Genomic DNA, 22,225 nt, shown 5'->3' with positions numbered 1-22,225 from the left:
AGATGCCTACCTCAGCCTCCGCCCTCTGTCCCTGTAGATGCCCCCTGGACGGTGCTCCTGGCCAGTGTGGACCCCGAGGCCACCTCGGTGATGGTCAAGGGCTTGGTTCCCGCACGTTCCTACCAGTTCCGTCTTTGTGCCGTCAACGACGTGGGGAGAGGACAGTTCAGCAAAGACACAGAGAGGTGAGGGGAGCCGGGTGGGTGTCTGTCAGGGGCTCAACTCACTAACCCAGCTGAGTTGTCCCTCTCACTGTGGGCCATGCAAGTTCCAAGACTTAACCCCATTCTGCTGTACATCCCCATGGGTTGCCATCATTGTTAAACGCACGTGAATTTCCAAAGACGTCTAGGGTCTACACGGATCTCTGTATGCAGTGCCTTGCATGGTGCCAGACCCCACGAAGCCTCCAACAAAGCTTTTCTTAAAATGATGAAAGTTTAATAAAAACAGCAGTTCACGCGTTTTAACACCCACTTGTGTAGGAGGCGCGTTCTAGCCGCCTAGACCCCCACAGAACAGGCAGCCTCCTCTAGTGAGAAAAAAGACATCAGGTCAGAATGATAGTGACGCCAATCCCATGCCCCAAAGCTGTGTGCTTTGCTCTTTATTGTTTTATGTGTATTTTTATTTTTTCCAGATGTATTGAGATATCGTTGACTTGTAACATCATGTAAGTTTAAGGTGTACAATGCGTTGATTTGACACACTCCTCTATGGCAAAATGATTACCCCCGTGGTGTTAGCTGACACCTCCATCCTGTCACATAATTACCGTTTCTTTTTGTGGTGAGAACATTTGAGATCAACTTTCTTAGTAACCTTCAAGTGTATAATACAGAATTCTTAGCTATAATCACCATGCTGTGTATTCCATCACCAGAACTTGTTATTCTTATAACTGGAAATTTATGCCTTTTGACTAACATCTTCCCCAGCCCCCCACCTCCTCTATTTCTCTGAGTTCAGCTCCCTTAGATTGCACGTAGAAGTGAGATCTACAGTGTCTGTCTTTCTCTGCCTGACTTATTTCACTTAGCATAACACCCTGCTGGTCCACCCATGTTTTTGCAAATGGCAGAATTTCTTTCTGTCTCGTGGCTGGAAAATCTTTCACTGTATAGCTGTGTTACATCTTCTTTATCCATTTATTTGTGGACGGACACTTAGGGTGTTTCCATATCTTGGCTATTGTGAATAATGCTGCCGTAAACATGGGGGTGCAGATATGTCTTCGAGATCCTGTTTTCATTTCTTTGGGGTGAATATATACCCAGAAGTGGGGTAGCTGGATCACGTGGTAGTTCTGTTATCAATTTGGGGGGGAACCTCCATACTGTTTCCCGTAGTCCCTGTACCAGTTTTTACTCCCACCAACAGTGCACGAGGGGTCCCTTTTATCCACATCCCCACCAACACTTGTTGTTTGTTGCCTTTTTTGTTTTTGTTTTTGTTTTGCGGTACGCGGGCCTCTCACTGCCGTGGCCTCTCCCGTTGTGGAGCACAGGCTCTGGACGTGCAGGCTCAGCGGCCACAGCTCACGGGCCCAGCCGCTCCGCAGCATGTGGGATCTTCCCGGACCGGGGCACGAACCCGCGTCCCCCGCATCGGCAGGCGGACTCTCAACCACTGCGCCACCAGGGAAGCCCTATTTGTTGTCTTTTTGATAATAGCCATTCTGATGGGCGTAAGGTAATATCTCACTGTGGTTTTGGTTTGCATTTCCCTGATGGTTAGTGACGTTGAGCACCTTTTCATTGACCTGTTGGCCATTTTTATGTCTTTTTTGGAAAAATGTCTATGCAGCTCATTTGCCCATTTTTTGATCAGATTATTTCGTTTTTTGCTGTTGAGTTGTATGAGTTCTTTATATATTTTGGATATTAACCCCTTGTCAGATACACGGTTTGCAGATATTTTCTCCCATTCCATTATGTCGCCTTTTGATTTCGTTGTTTCTTTTTCTGTGCAGGTGCTTTTTAGTTTGATATAGTCCCACTTTTATTTATTTTTGCTTCTGTTGCTTGTCCTTTTGGTGTCATATCCAGGAAATTACTGCCAAGACCAAAATCAAGGAGCTTTTCTCTTATGTTTTATTCTAGGAGTTTTATAGTTTCAGGTCTTAAGTTTGTCTTTAATCCACTTCGAGTTCACTTTGGGGAGTGGTGTAAAATAGAGGTCCAATTGCCTTCTTCTGCATATGGTTATCCAGTTTTCCCAACATCGTTTATTGAAGAGGCTATCCTTTTCCCATTGAGAGAGTTAATATTGTTAAAATGTCCATATCGCCCAAAGCCATCCGTTGATTCGATGCAATCCCTATCGCAATTCCAACGGCATTTTTCACAGAAATAGTAAAAAACGATTCTAAAATTTGTATAGAGCCACAAAAGACCCCAAATAGCCAAAGCAATCCTGAGAACAAAGAACAAAGCCAGAGGCACCACACTTCCTGATTCCCAACTATACTACAAAGTTATAGTAAACCAAAAGAGTATGCTCCTCATAAAAATAGACACATAGGGAATTCCCTGGTAGTCAAGCGGTTAGGACTCAGCACTTTCATTGCGGTGGCCCGGTTCAATCCCTGGTTGGTGAACTGAGATCCTGCAAGCTGCAACCAAAAAAAAAAAAAAAAAATAGACACATAGACCAATGGAAGAGAATTGAGAGCCCAGAAATAATAGCAAATAGAAATAGCGAACAGTACTTGCTAAGGGAGCCAAGAATGCACTTTGCTCTTTAAAAGATGCTCTTTGGTGTGTACACAGACCCCCCCCACTGGGTTAAATCAATCATTGTGGTTTCCCCACAGTTCCAATCAGCTTGAATCCCTCTGGCTTTTACGAGGGGGATGGCACAGGGGCTGTGACACTCTAACAGGAGGGAGAAGTGATAGCTAACAGCCTGGCATGGAGAGCAGTTATAGGAGAATTTATTCATTCACTGTTTACTGATCACCTACTATGTGCCAGGCCACGTTTGGACCACGAGAGGTGGTGCAGGGGAAAAAAATGGACATAGCCCCAATCCTTCAGAGCTACGAAATCCCAATAACAAGAAGCCTCGAAGTGTAGGGAAACCATCCTATAACTTCTCCAGTCCTTCGGGCTTCCCTGTGTAATGCTGGTTCATCTTCTTAATGAATCGTCCTGAGTCAGCAAGTAAAAGGTTAGATTACCCTCACTTTAGGCTTTACAAAGCCATGGGAGGGTACAGGATGTTTTGGAAAAGCTATCCATTAGGAAACAAAAACATAAACAAAACGGGAAAGACATCTATCAAAAATAATCAACTTTTGTTGTTAATGGATGCATGTCAGTTATGTGAAAAATACAGAAGTGGAATGCTGTGTCCCCTGGCCATGCCAGAGAAAGAAATGCGGTAGCACTGGGCTTCGGGGGGTGCGGGGATGCTCAAACTCTCACGCACACACCACGCCACCCCTACCCGGCCTGCCTCACCCCTGCCGGGGCTCAGCTGGTTCGTAAAGGAAGCGTGGTTCAAGTTCACCGCCAGCTGGTAACTGGGAGGTGAGTATTTGACACTCCTGCTTCTAAAATACTTGAACACTCATGACGTCATCAACCCCGACAGCAGCTTCTTTGACAAATGGGAAACCAAGGCCTGTGTCCCTCAACCGCACAGAAAATACATATATCTGGTGCTTTACAGTGTTTTAAAAAGACTTCCACATACATTGTGTCATTCGAGCTTCAACCACTCATAAAGCAGGCAGGTGGACTTTATGATACTGCTTTTACAGGTAAAGAAGCAAGCTCAGAGAAGTTAAGTGACTAGCCCAAAAGCACACAGCAATTGTGCAGAGTCATCCAGGGACAGAGCAGGGTGGGGCCTCTTCCTATCCCATTAAACTCCTGTATTTACCGTGGAGACTAGGAGTGAAAAGCCCTGCCCATTCTTGGTGTTTTCCTATCCAGGGTCTCCCTTCCTGAGGAGCCCCCCACGGCCCCTCCACAGAATGTCATCGCCAGCGGCCGGACCAACCAGTCCATCATGATCCAGTGGCAGCCACCTCCCGAGAGCCACCAGAATGGCATCCTTAAGGGCTACATCATCAGGTAGGCGTCCGCACCAGGGAAAGGAGGGGCCGCCCAGACTCAAGAGGAAAGAGATGAGGGAGGGTCAGGGAGTGGATTGGAAAACAGAGCAGATTCATGGCAGGTCCTTCCTCATCAACAAGGACCAGGCAACAAGAAATGCCTACATGACAGTAGGAGGGATTGAAGTTAGACATCTAGAAGAACTTCCAGCAGTGAGAGCCTTGGAAACCAATAGAAATGGTTAGAGAGGAGATACAATGTAGCCTCCTTAAGCCTGTATGGATGGCAGGTCTGCCAGACATCAGGGCTACATAGGAGTAGGGCTACACGGAGACACGTTACTATCCAGGGGACCAACCACCTGGGAAACCAAGAATATTCTAGAAGGCCAGATTTCCCCAGGACAGACAATGAGTGGACGAATTACTAGGCCAAGAACTGGTTAAAAAGTGGAAGTCCTGTCTTTGGTCCCTACTGCCAAGTGAAGCCCAGTTATATAGCCTTTTATTTTTACATTTGACTGTGGGTTCTTTACTGGTAACCTGAAAGTGTATTACTAAGTTGTTACTAAAATTTGGTATTCATAAAAGAAAATTAGCCTGCTACTTGAAACTTCTGAGAACTCGTGTCAGTATTCTGAACTCTGGCTGGTTGCAAGATGCTAGGCAACTTCACACATCTCTTTCCTGAATGTGTACGCTCACAGCACTGGAATTCCCCGATTTTGGAAGCAGTTACTGTTGGTTGGGCTGCTCTGTTATCGGTTAATTTCGTCGTGGGCTTTTTGGTGAATCCTAAAGGGTGGTGGTTCTCAAAGTGTGGTCCCTGGACCAGCAACGTCAGCATCACTTGAGAACTTGATAGGAATGCAAATTCTCAAGTCCTACCCCTCACCTATGGAATGAGAACCTTTGGGATAAGCCCAGCAATCTGTGTTTCAACAGGCTTTTCGGGTGTCTTTAATGCACGCTAAGGCTTTGAGAACCACTGCTCTGGGGTTTTGTGAAGCATCAGAATAAGTTGGGGCCTCTGATTTCCCCATAGTTAGACGCTAGAGTATGTGTGCACTGTTGTTCTCCTATGAGCTATCCATCCTCCAGAATTTGCCTGCACGTATCCCATTTCTTTATTACCCTGCGTTCTTTTTTCCAGTGGAAGGTGGAACTTGGTAGAGTACGTAGCCTCAGGTTTTTTTCTTTCCACCTCAGTGAATGGCTGTCAGGAGAGGGAGCCCTTCTCCTAGAAGGAGAAAGGAAATGAGCCCAACCTTTGGAGACCACTCTCTGATCAGCGACCCCTCAAAGCTAGACCCGTGAGATCTTCCCAGGAGCTCTCAGCATCCCTGGCTGGCTATCCTACCAGTGTCCTCCTCCCCCGTCAAAAAGAAGAGTCCAGACACATCCCCTGGACTTGCGTTATCCCGTGGGGTAGCCGCTGGTCACTTGCAGCCACTTAAATTAATAAAAAAGTAAATTAAATGACAGACGTAGTTCCTCGGTTACATTAAGCGCGTTCCAGGTGCCCAAAACCACAAGTGCCAGCAGGTTCCATGTTGGGCAGCATGGATGTGGGTTTCCACCATCACAGACAGCTTCCTGGGCACGAGGACAGCAGGCTGACTCCAATCCATGGCATCTTGGCTTTCTCCCCTCAGGTACTGCCTGGCCGGGCTGCCTGTTGGGTACCAGTTTAAGAACATCACGGATGCTGACGTCAACAACCTGCTGCTGGAGGACCTCATCATCTGGACCAACTACGAGATCGAGGTGGCCGCCTACAACAGCGCCGGACTGGGCGTCTACAGCAGCAAAGTCACCGAGTGGACACTGCAGGGAGGTGGGTGGGGACAGTGGCCGTGGAGGAGCTGGCACTTCCCCCTCTCCGTGCCTGATGGGTCCTGACTGTCCAGTCCTGACTGCCTCAACCGTGTCACCTGTTTTATCCAGTCCCAGGCTGTCACATGCTGTGCCCAGCTACCCCGCAGGGTGGGGGGACGGAGGGAAAGATGGATGAAGAGGTTGGGGTGGGTGTGATGAACGCAGAGGCTTCGGGGATACAGGGGCCTTCTGCAAAGTTACCCATTAACTGGATCATGAAACAGCTTACATTTAGCGTCGTACCTAAAAACCACCCTGAGCATTTTCAGATCCGTCACTTTTATTTGTGGGTACCCTGTGAAATGGGCCAGACCGGTTTCATTAAGCCCAAACTACTCTGCAGAAAGAGGGCATCTGAAGTCTCCGTAGCAGCAGGGGAGGAGCTGGGGGGAGGGGTGTAAAGCAGGGTCCGCAGACCTCATGTGTTTTCGCTGCTTAACCGGGCCGGACAGTCAGACGGTGCCCCCTCCACACACACCCCTACCTCTCTGCTCTCCTCCAGTGCCCACGGTCCCTCCGGGCAACGTGCATGCAGAAGCCACCAACTCCACGACCATCCGCTTCACCTGGACTGCCCCCAGCCCCCAGTTCATCAACGGCATCAACCAGGGCTACAAGGTACTTAAGGCCTCTCCTTGCCCCGAGAGGAAGCCTGGAGATTCTCGGAAGGACGCAGGCCACAGAGGCAGGGAGAAGGCGAGGAAGGGGGAGGAGGGAGTCCCCGCTCTGTCTCTGAATCATTGGTTCAAGCCAAGCAGAGGACACGTGATCAAGGCAAGGGGCATGCGGGCTTTCCCCAGGTCCACGTCCAGGCCACGGGGAGTACGGACACTGGCCTGTGTGTGAGCCAGTGCAGGGAGCAGTCAGTCTCGATGAGCCTGCCTTATGAACAAAACCAGGTTTGCTTCAGGTTCAGGGTCCCCGCACAGCCACGGCCCCATCAGAAAAATCCAGAACGGGGCTTCCCTGGTGGCGCAGTGGTTGAGAGTCCGCCTGCCGATGCAGGGGACACGGGTTTGTGCCCAGGTCCGGAAGGATCCCACATGCCGCGGAGCGGCTGGGCCCGCGAGCCATGGCTGCTGAGCCTGCGCGTCCAGAGCCTGTGCTCCGCAACGGGAGAGGCCACAAAAGTGAGAGGCCCGCATACCGCAAAAAAAAAAAAAAAGAGAAAAATCCAGACCGTGCTTCTTACCCCCAAGCCATGGGCTAATGGGCACTCTGCAGGGTCATCTGTCCTCAGACTGTACTTGACCCTACACAGTGTGTTTAAGGGCAGGAGTAGGACTCAGAAAGCTTAGATTAAAGTCCTGGCTCTGCCTCTGGCCAGGCCCCTGGACAAGTCCTATGAACTGTCTGAGCATCCTTCCTTCAATAAGTGTTTACTGAGCCCAACCATGGGCGCTGTTCTGGCTGCTGGAGAGCCAAGAGACATCCTGTTTCCTCCTTTGCACACGAAGGTGATGATAATTTCTGTCCCTTAGGATTGCATGAGGATTCAATGAGAATATTTGTAATTTTTTCAGCAGAATGACACCTAAGAAGCATTCCGAAAACGGTAGCAATAGTAGTAGAAATGGATTCGTCGCTCAGGCTGCCCTCACAGAGTATCACAGATTGGGCGGCTTAAACAGCAGAAATGTATTTCCTCACAGTTCTGGGGGCCGGAAGTCCAAGGTCAAGGTGCTGATAAGGCTGGTTCCTTTTGAGGCGTCTCTTCTTGGCATGTAGACGGCCGCCTTCTCTGTGTCCTCACGCGTCTTCCTTCTGTGTGTCTGTGTCCAGACTTCCGCTTCTTAGAAGGACACCAGTTCTGTTGGATGAGGACCCACACTAAGGACCTCGTTTTAACTTAATTACCTCTTTAAAGGCTATCTCCAAACACAGTCACATTCTGAGGTCCTGGGGGTTAGGGCTTCCACATAAAAATTGGAGGGGAAACAATTCAGCCGTAACAAAAAGCACTAGTAGCAGTGGTGATGGTGATGGTAGTAGATTTGCTATAATTGGAACTGTGCTGCAAGTCGGGACTTCTCAACCATCCCCTTCTGGCAGCCACTCCTGGGTCTCTCCTCTCACCCCACGAGGAGCACGGAGCCGACCTTCCCTAAGAGAATGGGAGATGGCAGATCACAGAGTGTGTGGTCCACGCCGTGTTTTACAGCTTGGCCTCAGCTGAGTGGGGCGGGTGGGAGGAGGCAGTGCGCTCCCTCCGGATGTGAGAGGCATGTCACCAGGAAGCCAGCCGTGGAGGGCAGGGAACTGCGGGCTCTGCTGGCCTCGAGGTGACCGCAGATACTTCCAGAAGATTCCCACACCACCCGTGTGTGACAACAAGGACCATTTCTAGGACTAGCAGCCTTAGCTTTTGTTGCTGCAAAGTGGGGGATGGCTGGATGGGAAGGGGCTGAGATTAAATCACCCAGAGAATGTTCTGCTGGTGTTTCAAGTAAAGGAGGGAGGGTCCAGATCCCGATACACCCCAGCCGCAGACATCTCGCTTCTAGGAAAGTGCGTCACCGAAGCCGAGCGGGGCCCTCCTGGACCAGGGCTGTAGCTGCTCGCCGGTAGTGCCGGCTGGCTGGAGAAACCTCCTAATTGGGACTCTGGGGGGAGGCAGTGGAGGGAAGAGGGAGGCTTGCGTCATGCAGAGGAGCTGAGCTGGGAAGAATTAGCTTCTTGCTGCTGGTTCTAAGTTTCCTTCCACTTTGGGGAGACCTGGGCTGCAAACTTCTAAGACAAATGGCTCCCGGAGGGCCAAGGAGACCAGCTTAGTGGCCGGGACAATTAGGGCAATGACCCAGAGCCAGAGGAAGCTGCAGGAGCCCACCTGATTCCCAGGTCCAGTCTGTGCCCAGCACCCCATAACTGCTCCAAGAAAGTCAGCAGAAATGAATTGTCCAGATAGCTTGAGCATAGAAACTGGTGCGTAAGAAGAGCTCACGCTTCCAGGGCACTTTCTAGAGGCCAGGCAGGATGCCTGGGCTTCCCTCACATTCTTGTCTCCTACAAGCTGCACAAGACCCCTAAGAAGGAAGGCGTGTTATCATCACCCCATTTTACAGAGGAGGAAACTGAGGCATGAGGGCCAGTGACTTGTTCACAGTCAGAGTAACTGCAAAGCTTGGCTTCGAACTCCAGAGCCTGCACTTCGTCTTGCATTAAAAAGAAAGTGTTGTATGATTTAATTGTAAATAACTATAACTTGATTTTTTCTGAGTATGAATGGATACAAGTGGGGATTTTGTTTCCTGCTCCTTTGGCCTTCAGTATCACAGGGAGGGGAAAAAAGCAGCGTCTGTCCCTTCCATCCTTCCAGTGAGAAGGGACCGTTTTTTCCCCTTTGAATTGTGAACAATTTCAAACATCTACAAAAGTAGTGAGGAGACTAAGATGACTTGATCAGACCATAACGCACCCTGGCTTCGACAGTTACCAACTCACGGCCCAATGCGTTCCCTCTATTTTCCAGCCCTCTGCTTCTCCCCTAGAATATTTGTAAGGAAATCCCAGGTATTGTAGCCTTTCACCCATAAATATTTCTGCAGAGAAATATTATAGATAAAGTCTCTACTTAAAACCTAAACACAATAACCACATTCCCATTATAGTGCCTTAAAAAATCAACAGTCCCCTTAATAGCATCAGATACCCCGTCAGCATTCAAATTTCCCCAGTTGCCGCGGCATTTCTTTTACTGGTTGGTTTATTTGCCTCAGGGTCCAAATGAGAGCCACACAGTTGCAACTGGTTGAAGTTTTCTAGGTCTCAGTTGATCTACAGATTCTCTCTCCTTTCTCTCTCTCACTCTCTCTTCCTTTTAATTTATTTAGTAAAGAAACTTAGTCAGGGCTTCCCTGGTGGCGCAGTGGTTGAGAGTCCGCCTGCCGATGCAGGGGACGCGGGTTCGTGCCCCGGTCCGGGAGGATCCCACATGCCACGGAGCGGCTGGGCCCGTGAGCCACGGCCTCTGAGCCTGCGCGTCCGGAGCCTGTGCTCCGCTACGGGAGAGGCCACAACAGTGAGAGGCCCGCGTACCACAAAAAAAAAAAAAAAAAAGAAAGAAACTTAGCCATTTGTCCTATAGAGTTTTCCACAGCCTGGATTTGCAACTGCATCCCTGTGGGGTCATTTAATATATCCCTCTGAATACTATATTTGCAGTAAATTGGAATTTAGAACTAGAGGCTTGATCATATTCAGATTTGATTTTTTTTTTTCAAAATATTACTTCCTAGATGGTGCTGTGCGTTTTCATTAGAAGGCACGGAGTCTGCGTGTCTCTCTTACTAGGATGTGGTGACCGTTGACCACCCCTGTGTGCTCTATTATCTCAATAGGGGATACTTGAGGATATGAAATGTATTCAAGTATCAAAATGAGGATACTTGAATATTATGATTTCTCCTTGATTTATGAGTTGAAATACTTTCCCCCCAAAAGAATTTTTCCGTTAACAACTTTTTGGTTACCTGAAGGTTTAGTTCGTCTAGGAAAAGCATGGTAAATGCTCAGTTCTCTTCCATGACTTAACAATTTTCAGAATAGTGAATTGGTTCCATAGCATCTTCTAAGGTGACGGATGAGTTTGGATGGGGGCAGAGGGAGGCATCTTTTTGTTTTGTTTTTGTTAGTATTATTATGTCCTTAAGGATTTTTAATACGTCTGATATGTTTCAATCCACTGCCATTATTACTCTCATTGATACCAAATTGACCCATCACCCACCTCTTCCAAGTTGGTGAGTCCTTTTGATGTGGCCCCAGGAGTCTTTTTTTTTTAATTCTTTTTTTAAAATTTTATTTATTTATTTATTTTTGGCTGTGTTGGGTCTTCGTTTCTGTGCGAGGGCTTTCTCTAGTTGTGGCGTGCGGGGGCCACTCTTTTTTTTTTGCTGTACGCGGGCCTCTCACTGCTGTGGCCTCTCCTGTTACGGAGCACAGGCTCCGGACGCGCAGGCTCAGCGGCCATGGCTCATGGGGCCCAGCCGCTCCGCGGTATGTGGGATCTTCCCAGACCAGGGCTTGAACCCGTGTACCCTGCATTGGCAGGCGGACTCTCAACTACTGCGCCACCAGGGAAGCCCGGGGACCACTCTTCATCGCGGTGCACAGGCCTCTCATTGTCACGGCCTCTCCCGTTGCGGAGCACAGGTTCCAGATGCGCAGGCTCAGCGGCCATGGCTCACGGGCCCAGTTGCTCCGTGGCATGTGGGATCTTCCCAGACCAGGGCTTGAACCCGTGTCCCCTGCATTGGCAGGCAGATTCTCAACTACTGCGCCGCCAGGGAAGCCTGCCCCAGGAGTCTTTGATAGGTTCCTTGCTATCTGGTATGACAGGGTGGCCCAAGGTAGCTCCTTTTCCTGCCCTGTGCCTGGGATCAGCCATGTCATCAAGGAGCCCTTGTTTCTTTTTTTTTTTTTTTTTTTTTTTTTTTGCGGTGCGCGGGCCTCTCACTATCGTGGCCTCTCCCCTTGCGGAGCACAGGCTCCGGACGCGCAGGCTCAGCGGCCATGGCTCTCGGGCCCAGCCGCTCCACGGCACGTGGGATCCTCCCGGACCGGGGCACGAACCTGCGTCCCCTGCATCGGCAGGCGGACTCCTAACCACTGCGCCCCCAGGGAAGCCCCCTTGTTTCTTTTAATGATAGTTAGATACCAAAATCTGGGCACTGGGGCTGCTCCTGGTTCTAGCATTGGTTGTTGTTTCAAGGCCCTGTGAATGGACAACTCAGAAATACTTTTTTTAAAGATAAAACACATACTGATACTTCCAATTCAATTTCAGGACTCTAACATTTTAAAAATAATCTCATTGGTCTTTTGTCTCTCTTTTGTCCATTCTGAAAACCTAGTTTCTTCCACAGCAACAGAGTTACTCACTACTTGATCCCACAAATACCCACAACAGTTTCAGAACAGCAATATCAACACTGTGATTACTGAAAATAGTTTCAGATTATCTGTACTTCTCAGGAGGTATCCCACCAGGGATACAGTCCCCCCCTTTCTGTGCTGCAAAGTCTCTGAAATGGTTTCTTTCTGTGTAATTTTGCTCCAATTCAATATACAGTGAGGTTCATTTGTTTCATTTGGGTTTCGATTTTTAGGGATTGATTTTTTAATTTAATTTTATTCTATAATTATGTAGCATATTTACGTGGTTCCAAAGTTAAATCTACAAAGCAAAGTTAATTCAGAAAAAAATCAGCCTGAATTCTGGTCCTCCTCCTTCCCAAGAGAAGTGATTTCTTTTTGTTTGTTGGTTTGGTTCGGTTTTCCCTTCCATGTCTTTAACATAAACAAAAGCTACGCGTGTATAAATATGTACCGTCGCCTTCTTAGATAAATGACAGTGTACTCCACATACATTCTCCATTTTGCTTTTTTATTTACATTGTATCCTGGAGGTCTCTCTGTAAGAGTATATAGAGATATTCCTTGTCCCTTTTTAAAAAATCTGTATCGTGTTCCATTATGTGGATCTCCCATTGTTTAGTCAGCCAGCTCCCTAGTGATGACATTTTGGTTGTTTCCAGTCTTTTACTATAACAAAGATTTCTGCAGTGAATAGTTTTGTGCCTACATTTTTTCGTACTGTCACATATAACTCTGAAACAGACTCTTAGAAATGAGATTGCTGGGTCAAAAGGTAAATGTGCATAATTTTGCTGCTATTGCCAAACCGCCCCCGTTATTTTTTTAGTTTTTTAATTTAATTTTTAACTGGGAATATAGTTACACGATTCAAAAACCAACAAATGTAAAAAGATAAACTTGTAGCAGGCAGACATCCTCCATCTCACGCCATGCCAGCCCAGTCCCTCATCTGCCTGGTTCTATCCCACCCAACCTTGAAATTCTCCACACTCCAGGGAACCACCGTTGTTAATTTCTTACATATCCTTCCAGGATGTTTTGTGCGAATCCGTGCAAAAGAGATAGAAAAGTAGAGGGAAAGACAAAGGGAGGGTGCAAAAGAGAATTTCCCCTACTTGTTTTTAACTCCAGAATCTAGCAGGTTATACTCTCCTAGACTCTCGAGCCCGCGAGGTACTGCCTCCATCAGAAACAGGAGGCACGTCAGTTCAGCCCTTTTCCCCACAACCAGTGAGGTAGCTAATACCGGCTCCTGTAATAGCCTGAGGCTCAGAGAGGTTGAGTGATTTTCCCAGGGTCACACAGTAAATGGCAAAGCTGTGCTCTGTCGTCCTTTCTCTCGGCTTTGGCTGCACATTCTGCACCCTGGCCCCCCCACCATCACACACACACACACACACACACACACACACACACACACACCTTTCAGTTACAGGGGTGACCCCCTGGGCCTCTGCTGTCTAAGCTGGAGTTGCCTGTCCCACCATCTAGATCTGAAGTCCCCCCACAAGCACACTCACCCACACACCCCAGCCATGCTCAGGGCAGCCCAGTCTGCTTAGAATCCAAGACCAAGGACCTGAGGAAGTCAATCAGCGCTGACCCCCGGTAACAAGAGCAGGCGTGGAGAACCCCCAGCCCTCACCTGGCAGCTGTGTGTACCTTGGCAGATAGAGGGCTGCGTCTAAGGTCTCAGGTCCACAAATCTGAAGCCAGATCCAGGTGGTCCCCTGTGCACTGACCAGTCCTCAACCTTCCTGAGCCTTGGTTTCCTTTTTGTAGCAGCACAGGACAGTGATTCGCATGTCATCCTCATCGTGATGGTGAAACGGGACTGGTCCGTGATGGGCTTAACCCAGTGCCAGGCACACGGGAAGGGCTCATGGGACCAGAGCCCAGTGTGTGTGTGGAGCACAGCCTCCACCCCATGGCTGCCCAGAGCCCAGCCCCTTGGAAGCAATAGAGGTGCAGAAGACAATTCTATTGTCTTCCTGGACCTGAGGGAGAGGCCTCTTAACCCCTTAGCCTCCTCCTCTTTGGATGCAGCTACAGGACACGTGGTTCACATCCCAGAGTAAATGTTTTGAAGCAACCCCTGTCCTGCCTCCGTCTTGGGCTCTGGGCCTGGACCTGGAGGATGCTGCTGTGGTCATGACTCCACCCAACCGCACTACCATCACCCTGTCCCCATCTTCTTTGTCATATCTGAAGACAATTCCCTGTGAATGTGCTTTAAGGCACCTGTCAAGACATTCTTTGTCCCTTATTTTTTTAAATAGTAGTGATCACAATTGGCCTAAACCCGAAAAAATAATATTTACCCAGATTTTGCACTTACTGGAGAATGCACCACACAATTCTAATGGTGTAATTAATTCGCAATTACATTGATTAAAGTATATTAAAACATCAAGCTTGTTCCTTAATCTACTCCAGCAAAGTTCAGCAATTGAATTGCTATGAAACAAGATAACCGCAATAAGGATGGTATTTAACCTACGTATTAAATACCACTTAGTGTTTCTGATTAGTATTTTTAGGGTCTAATTGGTATCTAATTAACTTGCTATAGGCTATCTTTTCACAATACCAATTAAATTTCCAAACATGCTTTATAAACACACGGCCATGAAAAGGAGGAGATGAAGCATTGTCATGGGTCTGAGTTAATCAAGAGACATTGGCGTGGTATTGTTTTATGTCTATAAATACCCAGGCTTATTAAAATTCATCCAGCATAGCTTTTCACCATTAATTGCTATTTAATCAATTTGAAATAATTGAGGAAATCTGTGAGACCAGCTGTCATTGTTAGAGACAGACAAAGGGCCCAGAAAATAGGAGTGTGGGGCGGGAGGTCAAGAAGCAGCAGGAACGTGCAGCAACACGGATGCAACTAGAGATGTTCCTGCTAAGTGAACTGAGTCAGACAGAGAAAGACAAACACCACGCGATGTCACTCATATGTGAAATCTAAAATACGACACAAATGAAGTTGTCTACGAAACAGACTCACAGAGAACAGACTTGTGGTTGCCAAGGGGGAGAGGGCTGGGGGAAGGATGGATTGGGAGTTTGGGGTTAGCAGATGCTAACATAGCAGATGCTGTATTTAATGCTAAAGTATTATATATAGGATGGATAAACAACAAGGTCCTACTGTATAGCACAGGGAACTATATTCACTATCCTGTGATAAACCATATGGAAAAGAATATTAAAAAAAAAAGAATGTATAGGGCTTCCCTGGTGGCGCAGTGGTTGAGAGTCCGCCTGCCGATGCAGGGGACATGGGTTCGTGTCCCGGTCCGGGAAGATCCCACATGCCGCGGAGCGGCTGGGCCCGTGAGCCATGGCCGCTGAGCCTGCGCGTCCAGAGCCTGTGCTCCGCAACGGGAGAGGCCACAATGGTGAGAGGCCCGCGAACCGCAAAAAAAAAATAATAATAAAAAAAGGATGTATAAATGAATTACTTTGCAGAAGTTAACACAACATTGTAAATCAACTTTATTCTTCAATTTTTAATAAAAGAGGAAGGAAGGGGAGGTGGGGAGTTTATGCAATTATGGCTGGGATATGTAGAGTGGAGATTAGAGGAAAAGTGATGCTGAATTTCCAGACGGGGTTTTCTTGCCAATGCTCCACCTCTAGAGGATGGTTACAGTTGAAATCCCAACTTGGAACAAGTTTAAAAGAGAGAGTTATCTACATACTGGAGTTCTTAGGAGGCACTGCCCCGGCCCAGGCAGAGAGAGGCATGGGAGCCCAGGTGTAGAAGCAAAGACCCTTAGCTACCCAGGAGCTGTGTGATATATTGTAAGTCACTTAGCCTCTCTGAGCCCGTTTCGTCATCTGTAAAAAACAAGACTGGCTTCATGCCTGTGTGGGGGTTCAGGGCTCCACGCTCAGAAGGACCCCACGTTCAGTTAAATGCTCTGCTGCTGTCTCTGGAAATTCTTCGTAATTTTTGAACAAGGGGGCCTCCATTTGCATTTTGCACTGGACCTGCAAATTATGTAGCCAGTCTTGGTCAAGTACCTCCCTGTGGGGTTGCTGTGGGAATCGAGTGGGAGACGACACACTGAAACCACCCTGCCCAGTACCTTGCTTAGAGTAAATCACTCAGCAAATGGAGCAGCACACCAAAGTGAGCTCCCAGAGGACAGATGCTCCAGTGGCCTGTGGGTATCCGCCCGGCCTCCCCTCCCTGGGAGGAGGGACCCTAGGAAAGCTGGGCTCCCGGACACTCTCTGTCCGTTGGCCCAGCCTGTGGGAAAGCGCTGGGCCTCTGCTGGCGCGTGCTCGCTGCCGCCCTGCTTGAGTGGCTGCCCTCTCCGCAGCTGATGGCCTGGGAGCCAGAGCAGGAAGAGGAGGTTACCATGGTGACCGCCCGGCCCAACTTTCAAGACAGCATCCACGTGGGCTTTGTGTCGGGCCTGAAGAAGTTCACTGAGTACTTCACCTCGGTGCTGTGCTTCACCACCCCTGGCGACGGGCCTCGCAGCACCCCGCAGCTGGCGCGCACCCACGAGGACGGTAGGCAGCGCCCTAACCCCGGCTCCCTCTGCCCCCACCCCCCTCCACGGGCCAGGCTGAGCGCTCCAGGCCCAGGACGGCCCTGCTCTTGTTTGTCTTCGAGCCGGGGGTCACCCCTGGAGCCCCACGGGCTGTCTTGAGGACGGTGGTCTCTCTCCGGCTCTAACTGGCATTGGGTGGGTGGGGGACCCTTTTGGGTACAGTGCCAGGGCCCGTGGGACACCTGAGCTTCACTGAAATCCTGGACACCTCGCTGAAGGTCAGCTGGCAAGAACCAGGGGAGAAGAACGGCATTCTCACAGGTAGGCGCCACGGCATCGCTGCCCCGGGGTGAGACGGGCGGCAAAGGCCCGCCCGTCCATGCCCCTCCCTTCGACCTAGTGTCATCCAGAGCTTCCCAGCAGGCCACTCTTTCTTAGAAAGGACTCATGGGAGGCTCTCAGCCCCTGTGCTCTGAGCCGCATCCCAGATCTTCAGCCGCAGTGACCACCCTCCCTCCTGCAATCCACACCCAACGAGGGGCACCCACCCAGGTTACACCCGGAGCCCCAGGCACGATGCTCCCACCTCCCTCGGCCCCCTCCTTCCAATGCGTGTCTAACTGCCAGACTAGTAAGGAAGTGAGAAGCAGGGCAGAAGGTTAAGGTCCCAGCCAAGCTCACACCACACTGGGGCCTCTCCCCAGGATATCGGATCTCCTGGGAGGAGTATAACCGGACCAACACCCGCGTGACACACTACCTGCCCAACGTCACCCTGGAGTACCGCGTCACGGGCCTCACCGCGCTCACCACCTACACCATCGAGGTGGCCGCCATGACCGCCAAGGGCCAGGGCCAGGTGTCTGCCTCAACCATCTCCTCCGGGGTGCCTCCAGGTGGGTGCCTGCCTCCAGCGCTGGGCTCCTGGCCTCTTGTTCTCCTGTTCGGGAGGAGGCCCCTTCTTCAGGAAGATTGGCTTCTTCCCACACAGCTCTCCCCTCCCTGGAGTCTGGGGTTCCCGGGTCCTCCCAGGGCCGGCTGCATCCTCGTGATGGTGAGGCCGTGTGGGCTGCTGCCGCTTCCTCCTCTGACTCTCGGGGAGCCCGGGCCCCCGCAGAACCCCACCCTTGCCTCCTTCCGCCACTGCCCCCTCCCTCTGCTCCAGGCTCTGCATCAAGCAGCGGTATCTATGATTCAGGGGAAGAATTCTCACTGTCGCCCAAAAGGTCCAAACGAATTCCAACCAGTGGAAATGTTGGTTGGGAAGGGGATAGAGCAGGGTGAGAATAACCTCACCCCCGGTGTAAACAGCAAGCTTTGGCCCCCATCGCGCTTCTGCCAGGCTCTGTGACCCTGAGCAAGTCAAGCGTCCCCCCCGTGCCTCAGTTTCCCCATCTGTGTCTATGGAGAGACACACTGGGTAGCCATGTGGTCCTGTCTGGGTCTGTAAGTCTGTGCTTGTGCGATGCGGCCAGAATCCCTCGACCTGCCCACCAAGGTGGTTGAGATACCTGAGCTTCAATTGACCCCAAGTGATACTCTGTAGTGCTCACCTGGCCCAGAGCTCAGTGCATCCGTGCACTTAGCCCTCCCAACAACCCTGAGGTAGGCAATGTTATTATCATCTCCATTTTACCGAGGAAGAGACTGCGGCACAGAAAGGTTAGGTAACTTGCCCAAAGGCACACAGCATCAGAAGCAGTGGAGTTGGATTTCAACTCAGACAGTCCGACCCCGGAATCTGTTCTCTCTCTGTTCACCCTGAACCCCAAGGTTCCTGGTCAGAATACAGGGACTTTGGGAATTCCCTGGTGGTGTAGCAGTTAAGAATCTGCCTGCCAATGCAGGGGACACGAGTTCGAGCCCTGGTCCTAGAAGATCCCACATGCCACGGAGCAACTAAGCCCGTGCGCCACAACTACTGAGCCTGCGCTCTAGAGCCCGCGACCACAACTACTGAGCCCGTGTGCCTAGAGCCCGTGCTCCACGAGAGAAGCCACCGCAGTGAGAAGCCCATGCACCTCAACGAAGAGTAGCCCCCGCTCGCTGCAACTAGAGAAAGCCCGTGTGCAGCAACGAAGACCCAACGCAGCCAAAAACTAAATAAAGTTAATAATTAAAAAAAAAAAGAATACAGGGGCTTCCTCCCGTCCTCACCCCTCCTTCTGACCTCCCTCAGCCATTATTGGTTTGGGAGGGCTGTAATGGGTTGTGTGTAGATGGAGAGAATTCATTCAGGAAGCCCAGCCCCCGTTTCCTGGCCCTGGGGGGTTCTCTCAGCCCCGAGCCTACCTCGGTCCCTGGTCTGAACACAGTGAGCCTTAGATGCAGGGCCGAAGGCCGTGTTGTGGGTTGAGGCCTCGGCCATGCTCCTACTCCGAGGTGTCTAGGAAATTGCGACACACAGCCCCCCCCCCTCCACCCCGTGCCTGGAGAGTCCTGTGGGGGGTGGAAGGACCTTCTTCTCACTCCTTTCCTGCCCTGTTTTCCTTTTCCAGAACTCCCAGGAGCCCCCACCAACCTGGGCATTTCCAACATCGGCCCCCGCTCCGTGACCTTGCAGTTCAGGCCAGGTTATGATGGGAAGACCTCCATCTCCCGCTGGCTGGTGGAGGCCCAGGTAAAGCTGCCGGAGGAGAGCCCTACAGCCTGGGCAGCCTGCTCCCCGGCCTTGGCCGCACGCCTGCTCTTGAGAGCAAATCACATGTGTGTTTCAATCTGTGTGAGTTTCACATGCAACTATCAGAAAGTCAGATACACCAGAAATGCCCACAGTTCCACCTGCACCTCACCTGCGTACACACACACACACACACACACACACACACACACACACACACACACACACACACACACACACACACACCCTCCTCTGGTCAGGGTGGTGACTGGCTAGCCTAGAGAAATAACCAGCTGCTTCCTGCAGCCCTTTACACCCATGGGTCTCACCTTTGCCTGCACCAGGGGAGTGTTCAGAAGTTCCAGCACCTGGGTCCCACCCCCAGAAATTCTGATTTTGATTTAGCTGGGGTTTTAAGAAGCGTGCCAGGGTGTTGGGGAGAATCACCTGGGAACTTACTGCTGATAGATATGCAGGCGCCTGGGCACCACCCCCGGGGGTTCTGATTGGCTGGGTCAAGGGCAGCGCCCAGGAGTGGGTTTATATAAGCATCCCGTGAGCTTCTGATGCAGGAGGGCTCGGGGTCCCACTTGAAGTCTTGTTTAAGGGCCTGGAAAGATGGGGGCCCCCTGTGGTGCCCTCCGGGTGAGCCCTGGGGTTTGTGTCAAGACCTTCCCTGGGCCGGGCTACACCTCCCGGGAGCTGGGGCTCAGAGCATCTCAGCCCGGCAGGCTGGCCAGGTCTAAGGGTGTCTCCATTTTCAGGTGGGCGTGGTCGGGGAGGGAGAGGAGTGGCTGCTGATTCACCAGCTCCCCAACGAGCCCGACGCCCGGTCCATGGAGGTGCCCGACCTGAACCCCTTCACCTACTACAGGTAATGGGTTAGGAAGGGGCGGGGGCTGCCCGGCCTGGGACGGGCTTTGGCCCTGGGGTCCTGCCCTCACCATTTTGCTCACCCGTCTCCGCCCATCTCAGCTTCCGCATGCGCCAGGTGAATATCGTGGGCACTAGCCCACCCAGCCAGCCTTCCAGAAAGATCCAGACCCTCCAGGCGCCCCCTGACATGGCCCCGGCCAACGTGACGCTGCGCACGGCGAGTGAGACCAGCCTGTGGCTCCGCTGGGTGGTGAGGCTCCCGCGAGGGCGGCGGGGGTGGGACGTCTCCTCGGACCTCAGCACCCTGCAGAGGTGTCACTGCCTCAAAGCAGGCGTCCACGGGATTCCCTCCAGGCCCCTCCTCTGTTCTGAGCATCAGTCTTAGTCCAATGAACAAACGCCCCACGTGAAAAAAAGCTCGAAAATACTGTTCATTGAGTATTGCCACACGCCAAGCATTTTACATTATTTTTCTTCCATTTAATCCTCCCAGTAATCCTGCAAAGGACATGGTACTCTCCCAATTTACAGCTAAGAAAACAGGCTCCGAGAGGTTAGGAATTCACCCACAGTCACACAGCTCCCGGGGTGGTTCTGGGCTTCGGATGTAAGTTGTCTCACCCACCAAGTCAGAGAGGGAGGGGTTGCTTCTCAGGTTGAGGGGGGGTCGGGGAGGCATTAGGCTCTGTCCCCACAGATCAGGGTTCCACATTGAGGGTCATTACCCCGGTGACCCTGCACGAGTGAGTAATCCGTGCAGAGGGCTTCTCCTCCTGCCAAGCTGGGTTCTGAGTGCTGTCAGAGTTGGACCTTGAACCCTCTCCACGAGCCTGTGACAGTGATCCTGGCCCCCACTTTACAGATGAGGAAACTGAGGCAGAGAGAGGTGGAATAACTGGCCCAAGACCCCCCCATACACACCCCCTAGTTAACAGCAGGGCTCGGGATCCCAACCCGGGGAGTCTGGCCCCCAAAATCCGCCGCCCTAACCCCTGAGCCAGCCCATCTTCTGGGGAACAGGAGAGAGCATTTCTCCCCCAGGACATCGCCTGGAACCGCGTTTCCCGGCGCGATCGCCGCAAAGCAGCAACCCAAGAGGAATTCCTAGACAAGCAGACATGGGGCCAGCACCGAACAGCCCGGCTCCTTAGAGAATCCAGGAATGATAGCTTGAGGGGGAGCTGCCTGCCTCCACTTCACCAGGCCCCTCCGGCCATGCAACTCTTTTTTGCTTCCACTAAAGATGTCTTACTAGTTGCCACAAACTCAACTTGCAAAACCCCGAGCTGTGGGCTGAGATTTACCAGAAAGTCATTGCTGCCTTTCGCTTGCCCGGACACGCCTGATGGAGGCGCTAATGGCCATCAGCCCAGACGAGCGCTAGTTATGAATGACGACGGCCCTCCCAGGCGGCTGGGACCAGCAGCAGGCAGAGCTGTCAGGCCCAGTTCGCCCCTCGCCGACCCCCCGCTTCTCACCTCAGCTCTGCTCCCCTCCAGGCTGCTCCCCACGTCCCTTCTGCATCTCACTTTAAGGTTTCCAAATACTAAAAGGCTAAAAAGTCTGGTACGTAGGGTGGGAGCTGGAGGGGGAATAAAAGGCAGGGGTTGCACTGTGCGGGGCCCTGGGCCCCTCCGGTCCCACCTAATGGCGCATGGCCCGCTGCCTTTCCTTAGCAGGTAGGAGGGCATGTGCTCGAGGCCCATCTCAAGCTCTCAGGCCCGTTGATTGCTGTCTTAATGGTCTCTAGTCTGCTTCACTGAGTGTCTGTAGGAGCGGGGGCTGGCAGGAGGGACGGGGGACGTAGGCGGTGAGGCAGAGGCCGAGCAGCCAGAGAAAGTAGGTCAGGACGTGCAGGGCCTGCGGATCACGGGCTCGTCGGAGCCTCTGGGGAAGCAGAATGCGGGCAGGTGAGGGCTGAGGATGCCCCAGCTCCAGCCCTGTCACCTTCAGAGGAGAATCTGAAGGCTGGGCCCTCAGCTCGCGCCTGCTTCAGATCCCAGGCTGCCCCCAGTGTACAAAGACCTCCACCGCTTATCAGCACTGCCCAAGTTCATCCGCATGACCTTGAGCCGGTGACCACAGCCCCACCAGCCTAATCATAGGCTCAGGAGATGAAGCTGTCTTTTTTCTCTTCACTGAGACTCAAACAAAAAGAAGGAGGCTGAAACTGCAGCGGGAGAGACGGAGGTGTGCTGGATGGAAGGACCTCCTGACAGTGGCTGGAGCTCCGCCCAGGCCTGAGGTGCTGCCTTCACATGCCTGCTTCTCCAAGGGCAGACACAGCCTGAGACCAGGCGTGCCGTAGGCAGTTACATACGTATATGTTGGCAGGCTGAGTGAGGGAGTTAAGTGGCAGAGACAGCCACTGCCACAGGTGCTGAGTGTGGGACA

General features: G+C 51.4%; 1 protein-coding gene across 1 annotated transcript in view; it reads left to right on the top strand.

The window, feature by feature from the left end:
• SDK2 (sidekick cell adhesion molecule 2) overlaps positions 1 to 22,225 on the top strand; it is a 263,335-nt gene that overhangs the window by 195,680 nt on the left and 45,430 nt on the right. Inside the window, exons 15-24 of the mRNA XM_059998549.1 lie at positions 38 to 185; positions 3,942 to 4,082; positions 5,719 to 5,900; positions 6,444 to 6,559; positions 16,159 to 16,354; positions 16,558 to 16,656; positions 17,040 to 17,231; positions 18,834 to 18,955; positions 19,720 to 19,829; positions 19,931 to 20,081. Of these exons, the coding sequence (XP_059854532.1) occupies positions 38 to 185; positions 3,942 to 4,082; positions 5,719 to 5,900; positions 6,444 to 6,559; positions 16,159 to 16,354; positions 16,558 to 16,656; positions 17,040 to 17,231; positions 18,834 to 18,955; positions 19,720 to 19,829; positions 19,931 to 20,081 (1,457 nt within the window). The remainder of the gene's footprint in view (positions 1 to 37; positions 186 to 3,941; positions 4,083 to 5,718; positions 5,901 to 6,443; positions 6,560 to 16,158; positions 16,355 to 16,557; positions 16,657 to 17,039; positions 17,232 to 18,833; positions 18,956 to 19,719; positions 19,830 to 19,930; positions 20,082 to 22,225) is intronic.

The sequence above is a fragment of the Delphinus delphis genome, chromosome 19 (assembly GCF_949987515.2).
Source record: "Delphinus delphis chromosome 19, mDelDel1.2, whole genome shotgun sequence".
In the NCBI taxonomy this organism is placed as follows: domain Eukaryota; kingdom Metazoa; phylum Chordata; class Mammalia; order Artiodactyla; family Delphinidae; genus Delphinus; species Delphinus delphis.
This window is presented reverse-complemented; position numbering and strand designations above follow the sequence as displayed.